We start from the raw sequence: 19907 nt of genomic DNA on the forward strand, positions 1-19907 counted from the left end.
TTTTTAATTCAAGAAATAAAACACCATTAATGATGTAATATACAGCTCAGGTAAGCAGGGCACAGACAACTCTGATGCTTCCAGTCACTACAGCCTTGCTCCTACAATTCTGTGTATGTATTAGCAACATAATATGTTGTGATAGCCCCTTTCACCTCTAAGTTACTTATAATATTTGCATGTCACGGTCTAAGTACTCCGTGGGTTATTACAGTATGACCTACTTGAAATATTTCCTCTTCGATGAAACAGACCCAGTTACACTATATATATAATAAAAAATGGAGGATGTGAGAAATAATCTGTCTGATAACTAGAAACAAACGGAAATAGGGATAATTTCAACGAAGTTAAATGTAAATACATTTTAAAATTTCTTTTTTAAATTACCATGAAAATGAATAGATTCCTGTCTGACCGGTTTCCCTGCTATTAATGACTGAAAGCACAATGCCCAGCCTTGAAACAGTATATTAAGGAAAGGATTTTTTTTTTTTAACCAGGAAATGTTTTCAAGATATAATACAGCTATTCAGCACTTTGTGAGGGAGAAAAGGAAAATATTTACTATGCTCTATTCTTCAAAAATGGAAGATAAGCAAAAACGTCTACAATTGTCTTACACTTGAGACAGCTGGCCACCAACATCACCAAGTTATTTAATTATACCTCCAGCATCTAGAAATGCCAAAAAGCATGTACTGTCACACAAAAACAGTTGAGTTAAAGAAAGAGACATTAACTTGCTATCACTGAAAAGACAGCTGTATATCTTTGACTATATTATAGTCCCTCTACCCCAGAAAACACTTGTGAGCAATTACATGTCATCAATTAAAATGAGACCGAGTATGCATTTACATAACTGCTTGAATCGAGAAGCCTATTACATAAAATACAAGATTACATGAAGTACATGACATTTTATAGCAGAGACTAAAATTGAGGTAGAAAAAAATATCCGATACTCTTTCCAAGTTTGCTGAAATATTTCATTATATTTAAAAGGACGTCTTTCAGTTGTCTAGAAAATCATGTCACCGTATATTATTGTTTCATAGCAATCAGAGTATTTAGTGAGTGGGTTTTAATTCCTAATGAACTTACAGAGGGATGAGAAGAGATGGAATGGAGTCTGAAGAAAAAACGCACATACATCTCACGGAATATCTGATACAATTTGGAAGGTTCATGGTACAGAAAACAAAGTGGAGCAACTGAAAGGATAAAAGAATTATAATTGACCCAACACTGTAAACTGCTAAAAGAGTTCAATGATTAAGAGCATGAAGTATGGTGAAAAACAAGTAATTTATACTGGCACGATTTACAAAAATTATACTATATAAATTATTCAGAAAGATTTTTATAATAGAATCTACCATTAGAAGTAAAAAGTTAAGCAAGGGAGTACAATACATTCTAGCTTACATTTCTACACATTTCAAGAACCTAAACTACTTAGAACCTGCTTTTCACGGTGCTGGCTTCCTAAGAATAAGAAATACACTTTAAAGACAGCTTCTTTGGGAGTTAGGGCAATGATATGTACGAGTTTTTGATTTAACCGTCTGTAACTTCCAATGTGCTTTTTGGACACTGACCATCTCCAAATTGGTTCCCCGTTTTTAAGGCAGGCATAATTTTACTATTTGAAGACAGGTGTTTTGAAAAGTAAAGTATTAAAAATAGCTCTTGGTTGCCATATTAATGTCCCATAAGTATGACTGATCAGGAGAGACCTGTTTCTGTCTTGTAAGATCTGAAAAGCATGGCCATTTGGTAGTTTACTGTTTATAAGTTTTTTAATATACCTGATTCAAAATAAGAGTTGGCTACATTTGTAAAGCAGTGATTCTCAAACCTCTTTTTTTTTTTTTTTTTTTTTTTTTAAGTCTGGCATATAGATAGGTCTGTTTCATGTATATGGTGCCTAAACATAATCAGGTACCCCTGATTTTTACTCCATTCATTCAACGCACATTTCACAGACAGTTGTTCTGCATGCATTTCACAGCTTTTCTTTAATCTCTCCACTCAGTCATCATCACTCAACTATTACTTCATTTTACAGATACATTCATGCAGCTTGCATTTGAATACATTCACAGTCTCTCTACATTCACCCTCCCCTCCACTTCTCTTCTACACAAAATAGGGATAGTGACACACGTCTGCATAAAAATCTATACATGTACATATATCTATGTGCATATTTATAGATATATGTGGATGCGTGCGTGAATTCATTCATATATGTGTATATATATCAGGAAGGTGGCTTTATAGAAAATAATGGCACTTGTGTATGACAGGTGGGGCACTAAGGTAGGGTGAGATGTTCACAGAAATGTGTATTTACGTTGCGCTGAGAAAAGCAGAGGGTGTTACCAGTGTGTATGTGTAAGGATTGAAGATGGAAGAGCTGGCAGGGTGCGTATGTACATAAAGGCCAGGAAGATAACAGGACAGTGCCTGACAGCTGGCACTGTATGAGCGTATGCATGCGAGCATGCAAAAATATATAGGATTTACATAAGGTCCCGGGTACTTCCTCCTAGAGCAGCACAGCATGCAAGACACAGGATGCTCTGCTTGGATTCACACTAGCATTTCTACCACCTTGTTTTTCAGCCTCCCTCCTTCTCACAGCCAGCCTGTTTTGTGCCCTTTCCAAGCAAAAGGGGAAAGGAGGGATGGAAGAAGCTCCCACCCAGTTTGAGAGCTGCTGTTCTAAAGGGCAGAGTCAAATCCAAACATTTTGAAAAGAATACATTTCACACACAAGTTGAAAGCCTCCTAGTGAACACTTAAGGAAGAGTTTGTAACTAAGCTGTTCCTTACTTCAGAAGACTTAGACTCCCCACCCAGGTTCAAATTTCCATTTCATATTTATATTACATTTTATTTCTAAGAATCAAACATTTATTATCAGCAAAACATAGTATTTTAAGTACAACCTTGAAATCTGCTTGCCCAAATACCATAAATACCTTTGACAAATCAAAAGAAAAAACTGGAAACCTGTAACAAATATTCCCTCGCATTATTTCAGCATCTCTCTGCACTAGCTGCTTTGTTACATCTGAAAACTGGGGAGATTTTTCTGCTGTTTTCCTAGAAATCTTGTTGATGTTTAATCTTTCGTCTGTGCAAAGTAGTAGCAACCATTCTATCACGTAATACTCCTTTAACACCTACTTTTGGATGGATACAGAAACAGGCCTTTTACATAATTCATGTTTTTAAGACTAACAGCTAACTTAGTCTACCCAAAAAAAATGAGGCAACAGAAAAGAGCAGGCTGTCGATAAACTTCCTCCCTCTACTCATACACATTAAGATGCAGCCTCTGACCAGACCATCTGCGTAGCGATTAGCTCTCAAGGGGTATATGATATGAAGTTGTTGGAATTTTAAAAATTATATACAACAGTTTTCATGCACACAGAAACAGAACATATAGAAGTTTAAAACTTGCAGAAAAGTACATACAGTTTTTAACTACAACACAATAAAAAGAAATCCCAAACTGATAGAGTTTATGAGTCACACTTACCATACATAGAAAAGCCATGAAAAGGAATTACACCTACAAAACAAAGATTTATTTTTTTGTTGTCGTTCTTTTGTATTTATTTTTAGCCATGCAAGAAATGTATTTTTTTCCCCAAGTTTCTAAATTGAATTCTGCCTGCTACAGGAATAAAATATTTCCTTCTATTAGCACCTGCAGTCTTAGATTTAAAGCTTGTAAATATTTAAGTACAGGAATTATATAATTTACTTCACTATGACCAACAGTGTGCTGTAACACGTGCTGTATTTCCTAGAAAGCCATGTAAAGCTCTGTTTCCATGAAGTATAAGCTTTGCTGAAATCAGAACCCAATTTCAGATAAATGACAACCAGTAAATGTCATGCACTAACAAGGAGGGAGCAGGAGAAAAAGGAGGCCAAGACCTCCAGTAACTCATGTAGTACTCAGACAAAACATTTAGAGGACTTGGCAGTGGTAACATGACAGTTGTCTCCTCTTTTCCAACTGATCTCAGCTCCCATTCATTAATTTTCCGATAGGACCAGTAAGAAGGAGCTGCTTTGGCAAAAGGTCATAAGGACAATGTTTCATGGCTATTAAGCTGCAAATAAACGTGGAAGCAAAAATGGAAGAAGGGGAACAAACATATCTGCTATCACTGACACCACTGGAAGGGAGAAGTCACAAAAGGCAAGGTCAGAGATACAGATTTAAGATTGGTGACGTGAGGCTCTGAAAGCAAGAGCAAAGAGCTTGAACTTTAAATAAAAATGTGGGGCAAAAACAAGGTAAGAATTCAACAGACAGGGATTTAAATGGTCAAAATAAGAGCTGAAAAAAGAATTTTAACAACTGAAGTAACAGCAGGAATGATATTGACTTAAAATTATATAGAATAGTTATAACGGAATTTCGAAAATGGACACGTTTCAGAAGAAATGAGACTGTCAGGTGTGGTTTGTAGAGTTCCGAAAAGCTGGGGGTCAGATGGTTTCAGCACATAGCTTTCAGATCCTCTAAGTGGAGCATCCTGTCACTGAAGTACAAGCTGCTGCACCAGAAGTTGTTTTCCATCTCCTTCCCACACATGTAGACAAACTCCGTATGTGACTATTAACACCAGGCTGAACATGGTTCTGCAGTAGCTTCAATCCATCTTACTCCTTTAAATTAATTAATTTGGCAGAATAACAGTAAAACACAGTTTGTTATAGAAAAAGAGGTTATCATGTATTCAGGAAAAAAAAATCCTGTATCTTTCCAATCTACCACTAGAGGAGGCAATAGTATAACTCTTACCATTTGGTGGATAGAAAACAGCATATTCTTCTATTCCAAGTTTTCCTGTGAATCATCAAACCACAATTAAAAAGATTAAACTGTTAAAATTTGTACAGATAAAATTTACATTTTTAATTTATAAGTGACACTTACAAAAATGATAACTACCAATACCATTGACCATTTGATATTGTCCAAAAGTATGTAAGGAATTCAGATACACTCTAAAATATAAAACAAAAATGCAGCACCAACAAGGGAGGATGACAAACAGGAAAAAAACAAAAGGAAAAAAAAAAGCATTTCAGCAACGCTGTACCAATGAGATTTGATTTGGGTGTATATTAGGAGCTCTAAAGGTGTTTGCTGCGTCCTTGAAGACAGTGAAGCTCTCTGAGGAGATAAGGTTAAAGGGATAAGTCTGTCATGCTGTGGCAGACTGACCTAGGGACAGGAAAGACATTTAAAAAGACAGAAGAACACTGGATAAAAAAAAACATCCAAGGCTTCATTAAGCCTGCAACAGAGAGGAAGATGGATGGTACAGCTGTGATATAACAACAACAACAGAAATTAAGTAATTTATTGGATACAAAAGGCTAATTAAGTAAAGACAAACTTTAACAGTACAAACTGAACATACAACTGTTTCTCTTCCTTGCAAAATGAACATGTTACATCAGTTAACAGTATCTTAACTATAGAACTTCCTCAATTAAAATCTTAACAATATAGCAATCAAAAATTTTTTAAGCACAACTATTTAAAAACTTAAATTATTTCTCTGTTTTAAGATGAGAAATTTAACTAGAAATTATAATAAACTATGTGAAAATGTACAGATATGCAGAGATTCTCTAGACCTCTGTGCATTTTGTTTCCTCTATACATAAAAAATTAGCACACACAGCTTTTGTCAGGTTTGGACTTAAATATTTTCCTGTAGTATGAATCAACTGAATTAAGTTCAAAATTACTTTGTGAAGCTCTTGCCCAGTACCCTACAAAAATAAAAAGCAGTATTTTTGAATAACAGAAGTTACTTGTTTCCTTAAACTGAAAGAATAATTTTACTTTCCCTTTCAATTGTTTGCTTGCCATGCAGCAGGGAGTTGTAATCTGGAAGGACAGTATTTTTAGCATGAAGCATTTCTCTTGGCTAATTAGCCAAAAATAGGACCTACGAGCCTTTCGGATTTATACTGCACAGGTTCAGCAGAGACTTAGATTTCAGCAACTTCATTCCTCGGATTTGTTTCTGAATAAGTGGAATAGTCCTATAGCTGTGTTTCTGGGCTGCTATGGCCTGAGGTGAGACACAGGTCCCTCTCCTGTTCTGCCCTCAGGTGAGCCCCTTGCTGCTTTCAGACAGTAAATTAACAAAACTGCCTAATTCAGGTAAAGAGAGAGAAAAGACCTACGAAGCAATAAAAAAGGAAGAAAAAAAAACAACAAAATAATCATTGGCTCTAGTGAGAAAAGTAGCAGCAGAAGGCAAACAAATTCAGCAGAGATCCTGGTACAGGAATCATATTAGGCTAAATACACTGGAACTAGGGACCAAGGAAGAAAACGGGAATGCAGAAGGTAAAGGTAGAATGAAAAAATAAAAAGCATTGGATGGTTGAAGGGTTCAAGGTGAAAGACAAAATTAGGGTAAAGCCAAGGCAGATGATGATCTAAGAAGCCAGGAAGAGCCCATAGCAGTAGAAGCTGGCAGAGAAGGCAAGCGTGAAGTGATAAATTTAAGACTGTTAGGTTACGAAAAATAAGACTCACAGAGGGAAATAAAGCCAAAGGTAGGGTAAAACTCTAGATGACACAGTGCTTTGAAAATAATAATAACAATAAAAAAAAAAATCTGTGCTCTACCTGCATGGTAGAGCTCTACTCTCCCAGACCTTGGAACAGAGCCCAAGATTCTTCAGCAACTTGTTCTGCTCCTGTCTACAAATATCTAAGAAGCTCTCTACTTCGGGAAGATAACATCCTATCCCCACTTCCAGTTGGTAAATTTGTTGAAGTTGCAGAGGACTATGTCACGTATTTAAATTTCTAACCGTGATGACGATAGATATCCAGATTCTACCATATTGTCATAGTTGTGTTTTGAATTTATTTTGGTAAAACACTGGAGAATTACACACATAAAACTACCATAAAATAACATCATTGCAACCTGGTCTTTATGTGATCAGTTTCTAAACTGTGATAATAGAATCTGTGCATATGTCAGCTGGATAAATGAAGATTTATTAATGTTCTTCTAAACGTAGTCTATCGGGTGTAATGAACATAAAGGAAATTCACATACTGCATTACTGTAGCAGTCAACAAAAGTCTGTGCATTACTATTATTTTTTTAAAACAACTCCCTTTACCTCGTATGTATGATTTTGGTGGGGTTGCACTACTGTAAGTAAAGTGCTCCAATACTGATGTATCTCGGGAAAAACAGAGTAATACCTGTAGAAGACAAAAATAAACTGACAATCAACAAAGCAATGTCAAACAGAGATTTAAGCACCTGCCCTAATTAGCACCTATTATACTTTCCTAAAAAGAGCTAATATGGTTGAAAGCTATTGACCAACTTAATTCACTTTCCTGTTAAAATTTCCAGGCTCACTTTGAACTTGTTACGATACCATCTTCACATTCACTTATTGTCAATAAAATATCCACACTCTCCAATCTTCCTGTTTGCCTCTAAGCATGAATTTAAACCCTTCTGTCATGTCATATTGACCTACACCTGAATAATCAGCTCATTGGAACATTTTGGAATGCTTGGTAAGTATTCTAACTTTTTGCTTAGACATCTTAGTTTTAACAACTAAGTCTTTAACAGCTTGCTCTGTGAATGCAACTCACTGCTGTGATGCTTATCAGGTCATTTTCCTAATCAGTTACTATGACTCAGGGAAGTCCTAGTAAGTGAATAAGCAAAAGAAACATTTACATTTTAACATGTCTGCATTTCCAGAAGACCGATCCTCTTATTGTCTCTCGTTCCAAAAATCTTTGCAGAATGCTTGCACTACGTTCAATTCTTTCCAAAAGAACAGATGAGAACATTCACCTCATATCCATAATTTCTTAAATGTATACTGTATTTTGTAAAATATATCTGTATTTCTCATTGCTAACATAAAGGAACAATCTAGAACAACTGAGTATAAAATTAAATATTAAAAGCATTCCTAGAAAAAAATAATAAAGAAACTCATCCCACATACAGTTGTAAAAAATGTAATAATTATTATACTTGGAAATTTTCATGTTGTGGATGCAATGAAAGGCTGCAGTATCAACAACGGACACAAGAGGGCAGAAGTAACACACTCTTCAACTTGATGCTGATTTTTGTGTATCTTAAACCCTCTCCTCTTTCAGGCTTTAAAAGTTTTTCTTCAAATTGTAGCCAAGGTTTAAAATGTGGAGATGTTTTATATGGTGTTTTACCACATAATTTATTATAAATAAAATTAATAGATTTTTCCTTCAACTAACTATTCCAAACATTTTCCAGAAATCAGCATTTATTAAAAGGAACATTGCAAAACTGTGACACCTGAACACCACTGCATTTTTTTTATTATTATTATTTTGAGACATTTCCCTCTTCTGAATTTCAAAATTACTTCTCAGATAACAAACATCTTTTAAAAAATAAATAGCTTCTTTATCTTCAACGGTTGAAGCTAAATATTATTTTTGCGCAATACACAATCATTTTCATAGCTGCCAAAATACAACTGACAATAACAATACACAGGCAAATGTAATTCTCTGTATATGTTAACTGAGGTGAGAGAAGATGGACTAATTTTAAAAGGACATAAATTGCGTTCTCTCATAGGGGAAAGAATGTAACCTTAATTTGAGGCCTCGAACACCCACCACCTTTTTTCCTTCCTTTTTTTTTTTTTTTTTTTTGAACACAGTGTCCAGTACCAGTATCTGGAAGTCTTTAAGACTATGTATCTTTATATGAGGCAGACTCTCAAACACAAGTTCCGACAACACCTAAAAGCTGCTGGGTAAGGTTCCTTGCATGTATTCATTATGCAGGATGTAAAACTACAGTATTGAAATTAAACATCTGACATTAAATCATGAATTTTTGATTTATGTATTATTCTTCTCATTCACAAAAGTGCTACTGCTAATGGAAACTAATACAACCTCTTTTTAGGTATAGAGATGTTTGATAAACCATTGGATATTTTTACCAGCAATACAGTCACAATCAGAAAACCAGTGAATTCAAAGGACTGAGAAAAACAAAAAACAAAGCCAAAGCTTTTATTAAAAAAAAAAAAAGACTATAATGAATGTAACTGTACTCTATTTCAATAGTTATAAAGAAGTAATAAACAAATGTTAACTTGGGATAAAGAAAGCACAGTAAAGCAAATAAATTACATCATTTCACAATGTTCTTCCTAGGAAGGAATGCATGCTATTAAAGAGGTACCAACAATGCAACTGAACATCCTCGATATTATTTTATGGCCAAATGTTCTGGTTTTGATGGATACTTTTTCTGTTAAACAATTCACAGACAAATGTCACACTCTGCTTAAAGACTTGAAAAACTTTGAGGCGCTAATGAGCTACAAGAAAGCTAAAACAACAATGCAAAAAACAAAAAACAAAAAACAATGCAAACGTAGAAATAATTTAATTGGTTTAAACTAAAGCTTACATTACCTCCTTTATTTAGCTAATATTGAATTCCAGTTACTATATGAAATCAGTAAATAATATTCCATATCAGAGAGATGCCTATACTGCAAAGTTTTTAGGTCCTACAGAATAAAATCATCTGATAGTGATGCATTTGCAAATTCATGACGCATTTGCAAAATAGGTTGGAAGAGAAAATGATCAAGGAAAATGGTTAACCTTCTACTAGAAAAAAAAAAAACAAACAAACGTAAGGAATGCCACAACATACCAAAGAAAACAAGAGCAACTAATAACTAGATGCTTAAGGTATTCTTTGCCTAAAAGCCTGGAAGTAAAATTAGCCACATAATTTTTCAAAGATTTTTGGTTGACTCTCCCTTCAAATTACTAAGGTTAGGTTGGGAATTTTAATGATTTCCATTCTGTAATAATTCCTTTAGTCAATAGAGATATATACAAAAATAAAATTTTCAATTGTGCTTTATATTGAGACCAATGAAAAAAATATTTACGAGAGTCTTAAAACAAAAGATTATACTGTACACTTGCTTAAATTCATTTACAGATTTTAATTGTGTCCCTTAGAACTCTCAGCTAATGACTAGTTGTTATGCCTTAGTTGCCTATATAATGAATGAAACAGAAAAAGATGAGATTTTTACATCCCATGATGTTTCCAATATAACAATAATGAAGGTTCTCGATTTAAGTGTCAAATAAAAATCTACATGCAAATATTTCACTGAAAAAAACACTGTTGCTTGAGTTGTCATCATGTAGTCACTTTACAGATTTTAATTTAGAAACAAATTCAGATGCAGATCTTAATATTGTAAGCGTTTTAAGTTAAAAAAAACAGGCTATAATTTCTTGAATTTAGCATTTTAAGTGTTAATATTGAAATCCTTACTATGCTAAAAATATAATGACATAATTGAATAGTATGTTTAAATACTAACACATTCTTATACTTCTATGGGCTAAACAATGTTAAGGACAGCTCCTTCCTTTGTTTATTCTCCAGACTACTAGCAGTTTTATCATGAAAGAAAAACTCATTTCATTTCACATAGCTCTAAAACAAAAAATTAAGCGAGCCTAACCTAACAGGTGTGACTAATGAAATTGAAAGAACTGTGGAAATGGTAAGTTTGCTGCATGACATTTATGTTGACACTGCAATCAACCACAAATTAGGAAATTCATAAATGTAATCTCCTTCTATTTAAGGGCATCTGACAGGCAGCAATGTAGATAATTCTTTACAAATTAGCTGGGTTCTCCATTGCTAGAAGCAGCTTTGGAACGGCAGCAATCTTAAAAGGAACCATACACATGCAGAATCAAAGTCTTCAGTGTGAAAATACATCAGTAAAATATCTTGATACTTACTGTAGCAGGTCACTGAAATAGCTCTAAAGCAATATTTTTGTTTCTAAACTGGAAATCCGAACATACTGGTCCTATCTTACTTTCTCTGTACTCCATAGCTCCCGTTTATCATTTCAATACTACAAAGCTAGAAAGAGGAAGAAAATGGCAGACTTCATATTTTCTGTATTGGAGAGACAACTTGTAGGGTTCTTCAGTTTTTAAGAAGCCTGTCATGCTTCATCTATCTAAATGTACAAGATTAACTTAGAGTATTGATATTCCGAAGGGACAATATATGTAATGCAGCACATGCATCTGGCTAGGGTCTCACTGCATTCTGTCTCAGCAATATACTTTCTAGCTTTTCCAAGAAAAAAAAAGAGTTACATACCTGATATAAATAATCCTCAAATACAAAATAGTAGTCATCATTGCTTGCTGTTAGCTTTACATCCTGAAATCAAAAAATACAGCACTTTGAAGCTGGAAGACATCTTTTCAGACTCCCTACAGAAGCTAAGCTTAACAAAGTGGTAGAAGACGCCATTTCACCATTTAATAATGAAAGAGCTGTGGTTAAGCACATACTCCGTATTTTAAAATGCATAAACATAATATTAACTTGATTATTAAAGTATTTAGAATTGAAACTTGGAATACTTGAATGCCAGTGCTTTCCTTCCTTCCAAAACCAGTTATTCCTTCAAATGAAGTTACCATTTCTTTATGACTGTTTAACACTTCAACTCAAACAAATATCTTATGCAAGAGCCAACACAGGCACAAGGAGAGAATTTACAATAACGAATCGACACTAATTATTCTGACACTCCTTAAAATCAAACCATCAAACATTTTCTTTGTTTAAAAAAACTACAACAACATAAAAACAAGATATTGGTGTGATGAATATATACATCTCTTAATCACTGGTTAATGAATTACTTACTTTGTAAATCAGGCTGTCCACTAAAAGGTCATACTGAATCACATTTGACTTAAGTTGTTCATAGTACAAGATATCCTAAAATTAAAAATATTATCATCATCACTATGAGACAAAATTCAATCTGTATTGAAGTTACGGAAGCTAATTTTTAATAATAATAAAAAAAATAAAATAACAGCGTTTATTAAACTCAAATACCCACTGCATAATTTAGAAAGTATTCTATCACTGCTTCTTCTGTCTCAGTAATCAGGTAGATACTCGAGACTTTATAAAAAGACCTCCCCTTCATATTTATTCATGTATCAGGTAATTACTACGAGTGAGTATAAGGGAACTAATTCAAACCAAAGATTCTTATCTTCCAACCTCTGGGTATCCATACAGTCAAAAGTTTTTCAATGCTCAAAATCACTATGACTTTCTTCTTTGTTATCCTTTACTTTCATGATCCTCTTCAGTAATGAGTTCTGTCATATCTTCTAGCATTAGTGAGCTGCTGCAAATATTTAATGTTAATATAATACAAACCTAAAAAAATGTTGAAAAGATGAAATGATATCAAAATGATGAAAAGATCAAAAATCTTGTGGAGAATACAAAAAACTCGGGACTTTTTTTTAAACTTCAGTTACTTCCTGAGTGTCTAAAAAAGATACACAAAGGGGAAACAACTGGAAAGTAACAGAACAAACACTATTTTACTTTTGCTTATTCTATGCCTTTCTTCTAAGAAAGATCTTGCAAAGGAAAAAAAATTTACATGTTCCACTATCATGTAATTCCTAAATCCCCAAATACCACTCTGCCATTATGCCTGCAATTGAATATTACTGTTTCAATTGTTTTCGATGGAATTGTTATAATTTATACACTAAATCATCAGTCCCAAAGCTCCTTCTCACTTTACAATTTTTTTTTATTTCAGTGTCTCTCCAGACACCATACAAATGCTTGTATATTGCAAGCTTTACATAATATTTACTGCTGATTTCTTTGCAACAGATGTATGCTTGGAGTAAGGATTTCACAAAATAATGGGAAAAAAGATGAAATTTCAAAAAACCATTTTAAAGGGAGAGAATAGAAGTAAAGAGAAGACTAGGGAACACTGCAACTGTTCTTTGCATTGATCAAAAACTGAAAAGTAGTGAATAGCATACACTTAGAAATCTCTTAAAACTAATAGATTATTAGACTTAGTTTGAAATGAGGACAAATGCAGTATTCCTTAAGTAATGCTAACTACCACAGGGAAAATATTTTAATTTTTCTTTTAGAGGGGAAAAAAAAAGGAGGTATAATTAATACACTAACACTTTACAAAGGGTGAGACAAAATTTACTAAATAAAAACTAATAGCAGTCTGGATGTAGAACTGTTCTTAAAAGCTACAGAAAACTACCTTAATATTCAAGTTATAGTTTTAAACCATCAATACTGTAGTATATTTAAGTGCAGCACTGTCAAATGAATAATCTACAAAGGTGGTTTTTTTTGTTTGTTTTGTTTTTCCTATCTCAAATAACCGTACCTATTATGACAGGAACTAGCAAAAAAAACCCAAAACCTTCTTTTTCATGCTAGCCATACTGCATGAGTAACTGTTTCTGTTGTATATGTACGCAAGATGCCTTAAAGGTATTGCCAATTCCACTAGCACTAATGTGGTTGATACATTACTTGACAGAGTCTACAATCAAGGCAGTGTGTGAATCCTTTGTCAAACAACTAGCCAATTCCTCATATATGCATAGCAAGATAAGAAAAGCATTTTTAACTATGAAAAAATACTAAGACAGAATGGGAAGAGGATGAGAGAGGTTGTCTGCGAGTGACACCTTTCCTTTAAAACCTAATTATTCAACAAGATTCTCAAATACAGATCCACAAGGCAGCAACCCGATGAGCTCTGGAACTCCTGAGGATCAGTTCCAACACTGGCACGTTAGAACAAAGTTTTCTGTCACATTACATTGGCTACTAATTTGTAAAACAGGGATAATAATGTTTTTCTACTATGCATAGATCCATGAAGCTTCATGAATTTATGCTCATAGATCAGTTTGAGCTCTTAAGTTATTTTTTTTAAGGTAAGTCAAATACAGTACCAAATCTCTGCATTTTATTTGTATGAAGTAAGTCCTGCTACCACATCTCCCAATGCCAAAACAATAATCAATTGTTTAGAAAACAGTAAGGACTCATTTTAAAAGGTGTTTGTATATCACTAGGCTGCACTTTTTTCCTTCGTGCTTTTGTTCTCTTAATGAAGAAAACAATGTTAAACCTTTCACTGAATGCATTGAAAAGAGTTAATTTAGCAATACCAGATGGATGGGTCAGTTTCTCAGGAAATCTTACATAATAAACACCCAGCAGTAAGTACAGAATCAAAAACAAATGTAATGTTAAATCCACCTGAACTAGACTCTGTACAAGTGAAGGTTAGAGGCAATTTCAGTCATAAGCAGAGCTCACGTGGATGTCAAGAAAACACCAGAAGAATAAATGTACACGTTGGCATTCAAATATGACAGTAAGTAGCAATCACTGTATTTGCTTTTTGCAACAAAATCAAAGAATCAAATCATTCAATCCTTTTAGAAAAGAATGAAAAATATTTCTGAATATGAAATATTTCTGAAAATTAAGTATCTCACAAGATAAATATATACAAACACTATAGGCTTTGTTTATAGCATTTTAAGGAATGCTCTCAGCTTTCTATTTTGTAATTAAGATATCTTAAACCATATATACTATTCTGTAAAGTATGTCTAGAAATTTAAACAAAAATAAAATTGAACCAACAGCTATAGAAGAGAGAGATATAGCCACAATTTATTTTACTGAATAACTAGCTAATTTACCTCATGGTGTCAACTGAACTGCAGAATAATATAGAGATAATAATATATGCCCCAAGAGTAGCTATTATGAGTGAAAAGTGTACCAAAATGCATCTATCTGCTAATTTATCTGCTACATTTTGAAAGAAAAAAATAATAATATAGATGATGATGGTGAATGTGTGTGTGAACAGGTTTTAACTGGAGGACGTTTTGTTAAACGTTCAGTGAGAAGTGTCCCAACTCATTGATGAAAATATTTATTATGAAAATATTTCTGGGTATTCTAGATTTTGAGGTCACATTAGATTGTTGAGGTCACATACGGTGGGTCCAAGGGTCCAGCTAATGCTATCACTAGTCCATTGTTTTGCACTAACCTTTTCCTTTCTTCCTTTCTGAACTAGCAAGGCATTTTATTATATTTTACGTTACCTTACAAGAGCCCATAGTGTCTCTTGTCTACACTCCTTCTGTTCTTTGATGTGTTGGTGGTGTGGTTTTATTTTGTTTTGTTTTGTTTGTTTGTTTGTTTCTTAACTGTTTTCCAATCCTTTATTTCAATAATCTCAAACTTGACAAATTTGCAATTCAACATTATTTCATCCATCCTTACTTTTCTTTCAGGTTGTCGTTACCATTCTCTAGCCACTTACCTTTCTAGAGTTTTTTTCATCTTCACCACAAAATACTGTTTCACTAACTATTTCCTGCATACAGCCAAATAGTCTCTACCTCAAGGCTCTGAACCCCGTGCAACATCTCCTAAAGCAGAATGTCTACTGCACTGAATCAAAGAATACTTTATGTGTATGAAGTTGTTTTTTTCTACCTCCTCTATAGTTCATGAGCATCGTTTTCTAAGTGTGTAGAAAGTTAACACAAGGTAAATATGATGTCAGGGGGGGCGCATTAACTGTGCTAACATAAATGTCCACATGCAGAAATTGGAGATGCCTTACTAAATACTACAAAGTGAAAACACATCCATGAGTAGATGTAATCAAATGCACTACCCTCTAGCTTACCTAATGGTAGATTGAGTTAATACACTCACAGCAGAAGCTAACCTTTGGACAATGTCTAAAACATTCACACTTCATGCATAATAGAAACACACATTAAAAACTACTAAAAACTAGAGTTAACTTTTAGAGGATGTAACAGTATGGCCAACAAATATATTAATAGACAGACACAGCTTGTTCCTCTTTAAAAAAGAAGTAGAAAAGATGTCCATGCCAATTTCAGAAATTAAATTTTAAGAAATCTATTTCAATAATAGCTCATGCTTTACATAAAAGTAAAATGAAATATTTTATTATTTTTCTCATTTTCTTGACTTTCTGTCATCAAAACAGAATCCCCAGCTTTTTTATTCAACTTTTTCATTTTCTACATTAAGATAAAAATGTTGTTAGAGCATGTAGCATTTAACAGAATATAAACAGATGCAGCGTAACCAACAACATTAATTTCATATCTATTAAACTCACGGTCTCATAAAGAGCAAGAATTCTAAAGGTCAAGCTGGCCTAATAATTTAAAAGAACTTAAATCTTGTGTTGAGCATCTTGATTAAGATTTACAATATTTCATTATTATTTCAACAGCTCTTTCTTCTACAGAGTTTCATCTTTTACTTACGAGAAACAAAAAGCCTGCTCTATTTCTCAAAAAAATAAAAAGAATAAACTAAGTAATTTTAATTCAAGACCAAATAACTTTATTAAAAACTTGTTTTCGCATGAGTGCTCCTTAGGTAAGTTGCCAATGAACAAGATTCACATTTATTTTTATGGATAAGTTCTTATCGTACTATGTAGTCACCAATAAACGCTGCGGTGTTATGAGAAAATGACTACATCCTCAAAGGACATTAAATACAGTAAAATCGATACAAGGCTTTTACTGAAATAAAAATAACCTTCATACATGTAAATTTGGTCATAAATGTAACAAAGTACTGACAATTCTCCAAAGACTTAACTATAGATTTTAATTCCTATGGTATGAATATATTAGATATACTGATAATGATATGTTTTCTGATACTGCAAAGGAGTTCACTGTTGAGGACTTGAGTAAAATAGAAAAAGTGTTTGTACATATGCCTTTATGCCTTTATATTTTCATAGAACGGCTCAGGTTTGAAGGGACCTTAAAAATCCTCTAGTTCTAACCCCCTGGCCACAGGCAGGGATGCCACCCACTAGATCAGGTTGCTCAGGGCCTCATCCAACATGGTCTTGAACACCTCCAGGGATGGGGCATCCACAACCTCTCTGGGCAGCCTGATCCAGTGCCACGCCACCCTCTAAGTGAAGAATTTCCTTCTAATCTCTAACCTACATCTCCGCTCTTTTAGTTTAAAACCATTCCCCCTTGTCCTGTCATTATCTGACTGAGCAAAAAGTTGCTCTCCATCTTTTTTATAAGCCCACTTTAAGTATTGAAAAGCTGCAATAAGGACACCCTGGAGCTTTCTCTTTTGAAGAAGCCTAAAGGCTGAACAGCCCCAGCTCTCTCAGCCTTTCTTCAGAGAAGAGGTGCTCCAGCCCTCTGATCGACTTCCTCTGGACCTATTCTAATGTATCAACATCCTACTTGTGCTGGATTTTACTCTCACTTTGCTCCTTACCTCTGGCTGATTAGAAATATTCAGAATGAGGGCCCACAGATCAGCTCGGAGTGCTGTTGGACATCCCTGACGGACGTATTGTTGAGCTGCGGCACTATCTTGCTCTGCTAAAACTGCAAGAAAAACAGCAAGTAATAAACTGATGTAGTTTAAGATGTCCAAAGTTTACCAAACTATCAAGTACTTCAATTTTTTTTTTTTAGAGTACTGAAAATTGAGACACACTGCACAGCCTATGACAGTAAGAGAGTTCTGCAACATTTGCATGTATTTGAAGTGGATAATGGTCTGTTAGACCAATAAAAAAAATATAAAAGTAACAAAAGACAGTATTATCAAGAAACGTATTACAACAGAATTTGATGCACTTCTTTACTCTTCTTATTTAGCTTATTACAGTTTTGTGTGCAAGCAATGGTTCTGAAAGATTTATTTTCGGTGCTGTTTGTTATACGGAGAGAATTCAAGCATGTATTTTGGCAAATAAAACACACACATGCAGGCACCATAGAAAGCAAGAGAGTGAGGTTAGTCTGTTACCTATCTGACTGATAGCTGGAGTGTAGTTTAGCCATGTAATGTGAAGATTCAGGAACAGGGCTTACAATCTGGTTTACCAGGATGCAAGCATTAGCTAAAGGGAAAATATCTAAAAGGTTTGGAAGGATGAGGTTTGGAATCATAAACCTATTGAACTCATTTATCTTTTTCTCTCTCTTCTGAAGTATTGAATAACTGGTCCGCCAATTTTCTGTTTAACCATCAAAGCTCTAACACGGATGGTGTGTGATCTTTTTTCACCCTAAAGAATAGGGCAAAAAGAAAAAAACATTCCTGTATTCCCCACAAAACTTCCAGAAAGACTGTGATTCATCTCAGTGTCCACAAGTGTTTACCTTACTGTTTCTTATTGAGACACAAAGTATGAAAAAGTAGTTTTGCTACATACAAGATTAAGTTTTACAATACAATAAAGGAATTACCAATTAGATTATAATAAAATGTAGCTCCTCAGACTAGGTAATATGTATTGCATAAAAGAAAATCAATGCACCCATGGCAACCAAGGACATAAAGAACACTTTATGTTCTAAAATCCAATAGAGTATGGAAAAGAAATCCCACTGAATGAACCTAAATATTCATGGTCAACACTCTAGCTTACAGTTTTGCAAGTTTCTGTGTCTTTGCACATACGAAAAGATAAGACCATCTGTGTAATAGAGGCTGCTCTAAACAGACAAAAGATGAGGACTAAAAATTACATTGTGAATTTAAATGAATAGCTCAGTAAGCTTGGGTGGAGAATTTATTTGGAGAAAAAGGAAAAGAACAGGGAGATGGACAGTACCCTAATGAGTTGCCCTTGGATCAGAGATCAGACAATGAACAGAAGGACCACAAAAGGAGAAGACAAAGAAAGCTCATTGTTTTGTTACTACAACAAAAAGGGACGGAGGACTTTTGAGATGGTATCCACCCCATTTTTTTCCTTTGATAATGTTTTACATGAATCACAAGAAACAGTAAGTTGCATATATTGATGGGTTTCAAACATTCCCTGCACGTACACTCCTATAAACAAACTGGAACTAATAAATGTTTTTTCCTTTCCGGATCAAGTCTCAGCCTTCAAGGAAACTCCTAATTTTTTTCAGAAAAAGCTGTATACATGGTAACTAAGTACTGCAATATTTAGCAAGTTCTGCAATTGCAAATATCCGTTAAAAAGATTTTGTTCTGACGCACTGGCGTAAAACCCATTACATTAATGAGAACTGTGTGTGCAGGGAAGGGAGTCCAGAGTCTTGTGATTTTAAAATGAAATTCAGTAGCAGCAGAAGTTAAGTCATCACCAAAAAGTTATGTGTCTATGCTTCCTATTTCACTGTAATGAAATATTTGTGGAGTTATTTATCTGATAGCTACTGGTAGACAGCAATGCTTGCTTTTCTGTCTTTGTCTAAATTACAATGGTATGACTGACTATGTTTTGCTCGTCTGCCTAGCTTGTTAAAATTCTAAAGGCATATGAGATATGAAAGTACAAACTGTATTCATAATACTCATAGGTTTCTATTTGTTGTTTCTTTTAACCAAATGAAAACATATCCGTACCTTTTTGTCCAACACGTACATGTTCATTTTCAAAGAACTCTAGGAAATAAAGAAACAGAAATGAACTACAAAAAATAAATTAGAAAAAAAAAAGACACTCCACCTAAAGTATTCTGTATTTTTACTATACATTACTAGCAGTAAAAATCAGCTGAATGTAAAGTCATAAAAAATTAACCTGCATCAGCATCAATGTTTTTTTCCAAGAAATATGAAGAGGTAATACCAGAATTTCTTCTTGTCTGACGCACACAAATATAAAAGTAGCACTACGATGCAGAAGCCAAGAATTTCAATAGGTAAGTTTCCATTTAAAAAGAAAAATAAGTTCAGTGTTTTCCATTTTTATATGGAAAGACCATTTTAAGACCTGTTTCTATAGGAATAATTGTATACAAGGAAAAATAACAGAAGATGTTTGTGTTTATATGTATCTGTTAGTAGTGTCACACTGCA

General features: G+C 34.0%; 1 protein-coding gene across 4 annotated transcripts in view; it reads right to left on the bottom strand.

Annotated features, from left to right (window-relative positions):
- Nucleotides 1-19907, bottom strand: part of TBC1D19 (TBC1 domain family member 19) — a 46774-nt gene that overhangs the window by 3561 nt on the left and 23306 nt on the right. For all 4 annotated transcript variants that reach the window (XR_014583413.1, XM_083833800.1, XM_083833798.1 and 1 more), the window contains 8 exons: nucleotides 19452-19490; nucleotides 17334-17446; nucleotides 11841-11915; nucleotides 11283-11345; nucleotides 7204-7288; nucleotides 4841-4885; nucleotides 3560-3592; nucleotides 1108-1217 (listed from right to left, as the gene is read on the bottom strand). Coding sequence is in view for 3 of the 4 variants with exons in the window: in XM_083833800.1 (XP_083689926.1) it covers nucleotides 1108-1217; nucleotides 3560-3592; nucleotides 4841-4885; nucleotides 7204-7288; nucleotides 11283-11345; nucleotides 11841-11915; nucleotides 17334-17446; nucleotides 19452-19490 (563 nt within the window). In the remaining variant the exon portion in view is untranslated. The remainder of the gene's footprint in view (nucleotides 1-1107; nucleotides 1218-3559; nucleotides 3593-4840; nucleotides 4886-7203; nucleotides 7289-11282; nucleotides 11346-11840; nucleotides 11916-17333; nucleotides 17447-19451; nucleotides 19491-19907) is intronic.

The sequence above is a fragment of the Anser anser genome, assembly GCF_964211835.1.
Source record: "Anser anser genome assembly, chromosome: 4".
NCBI classification, from domain to species: Eukaryota; Metazoa; Chordata; class Aves; order Anseriformes; family Anatidae; genus Anser; species Anser anser.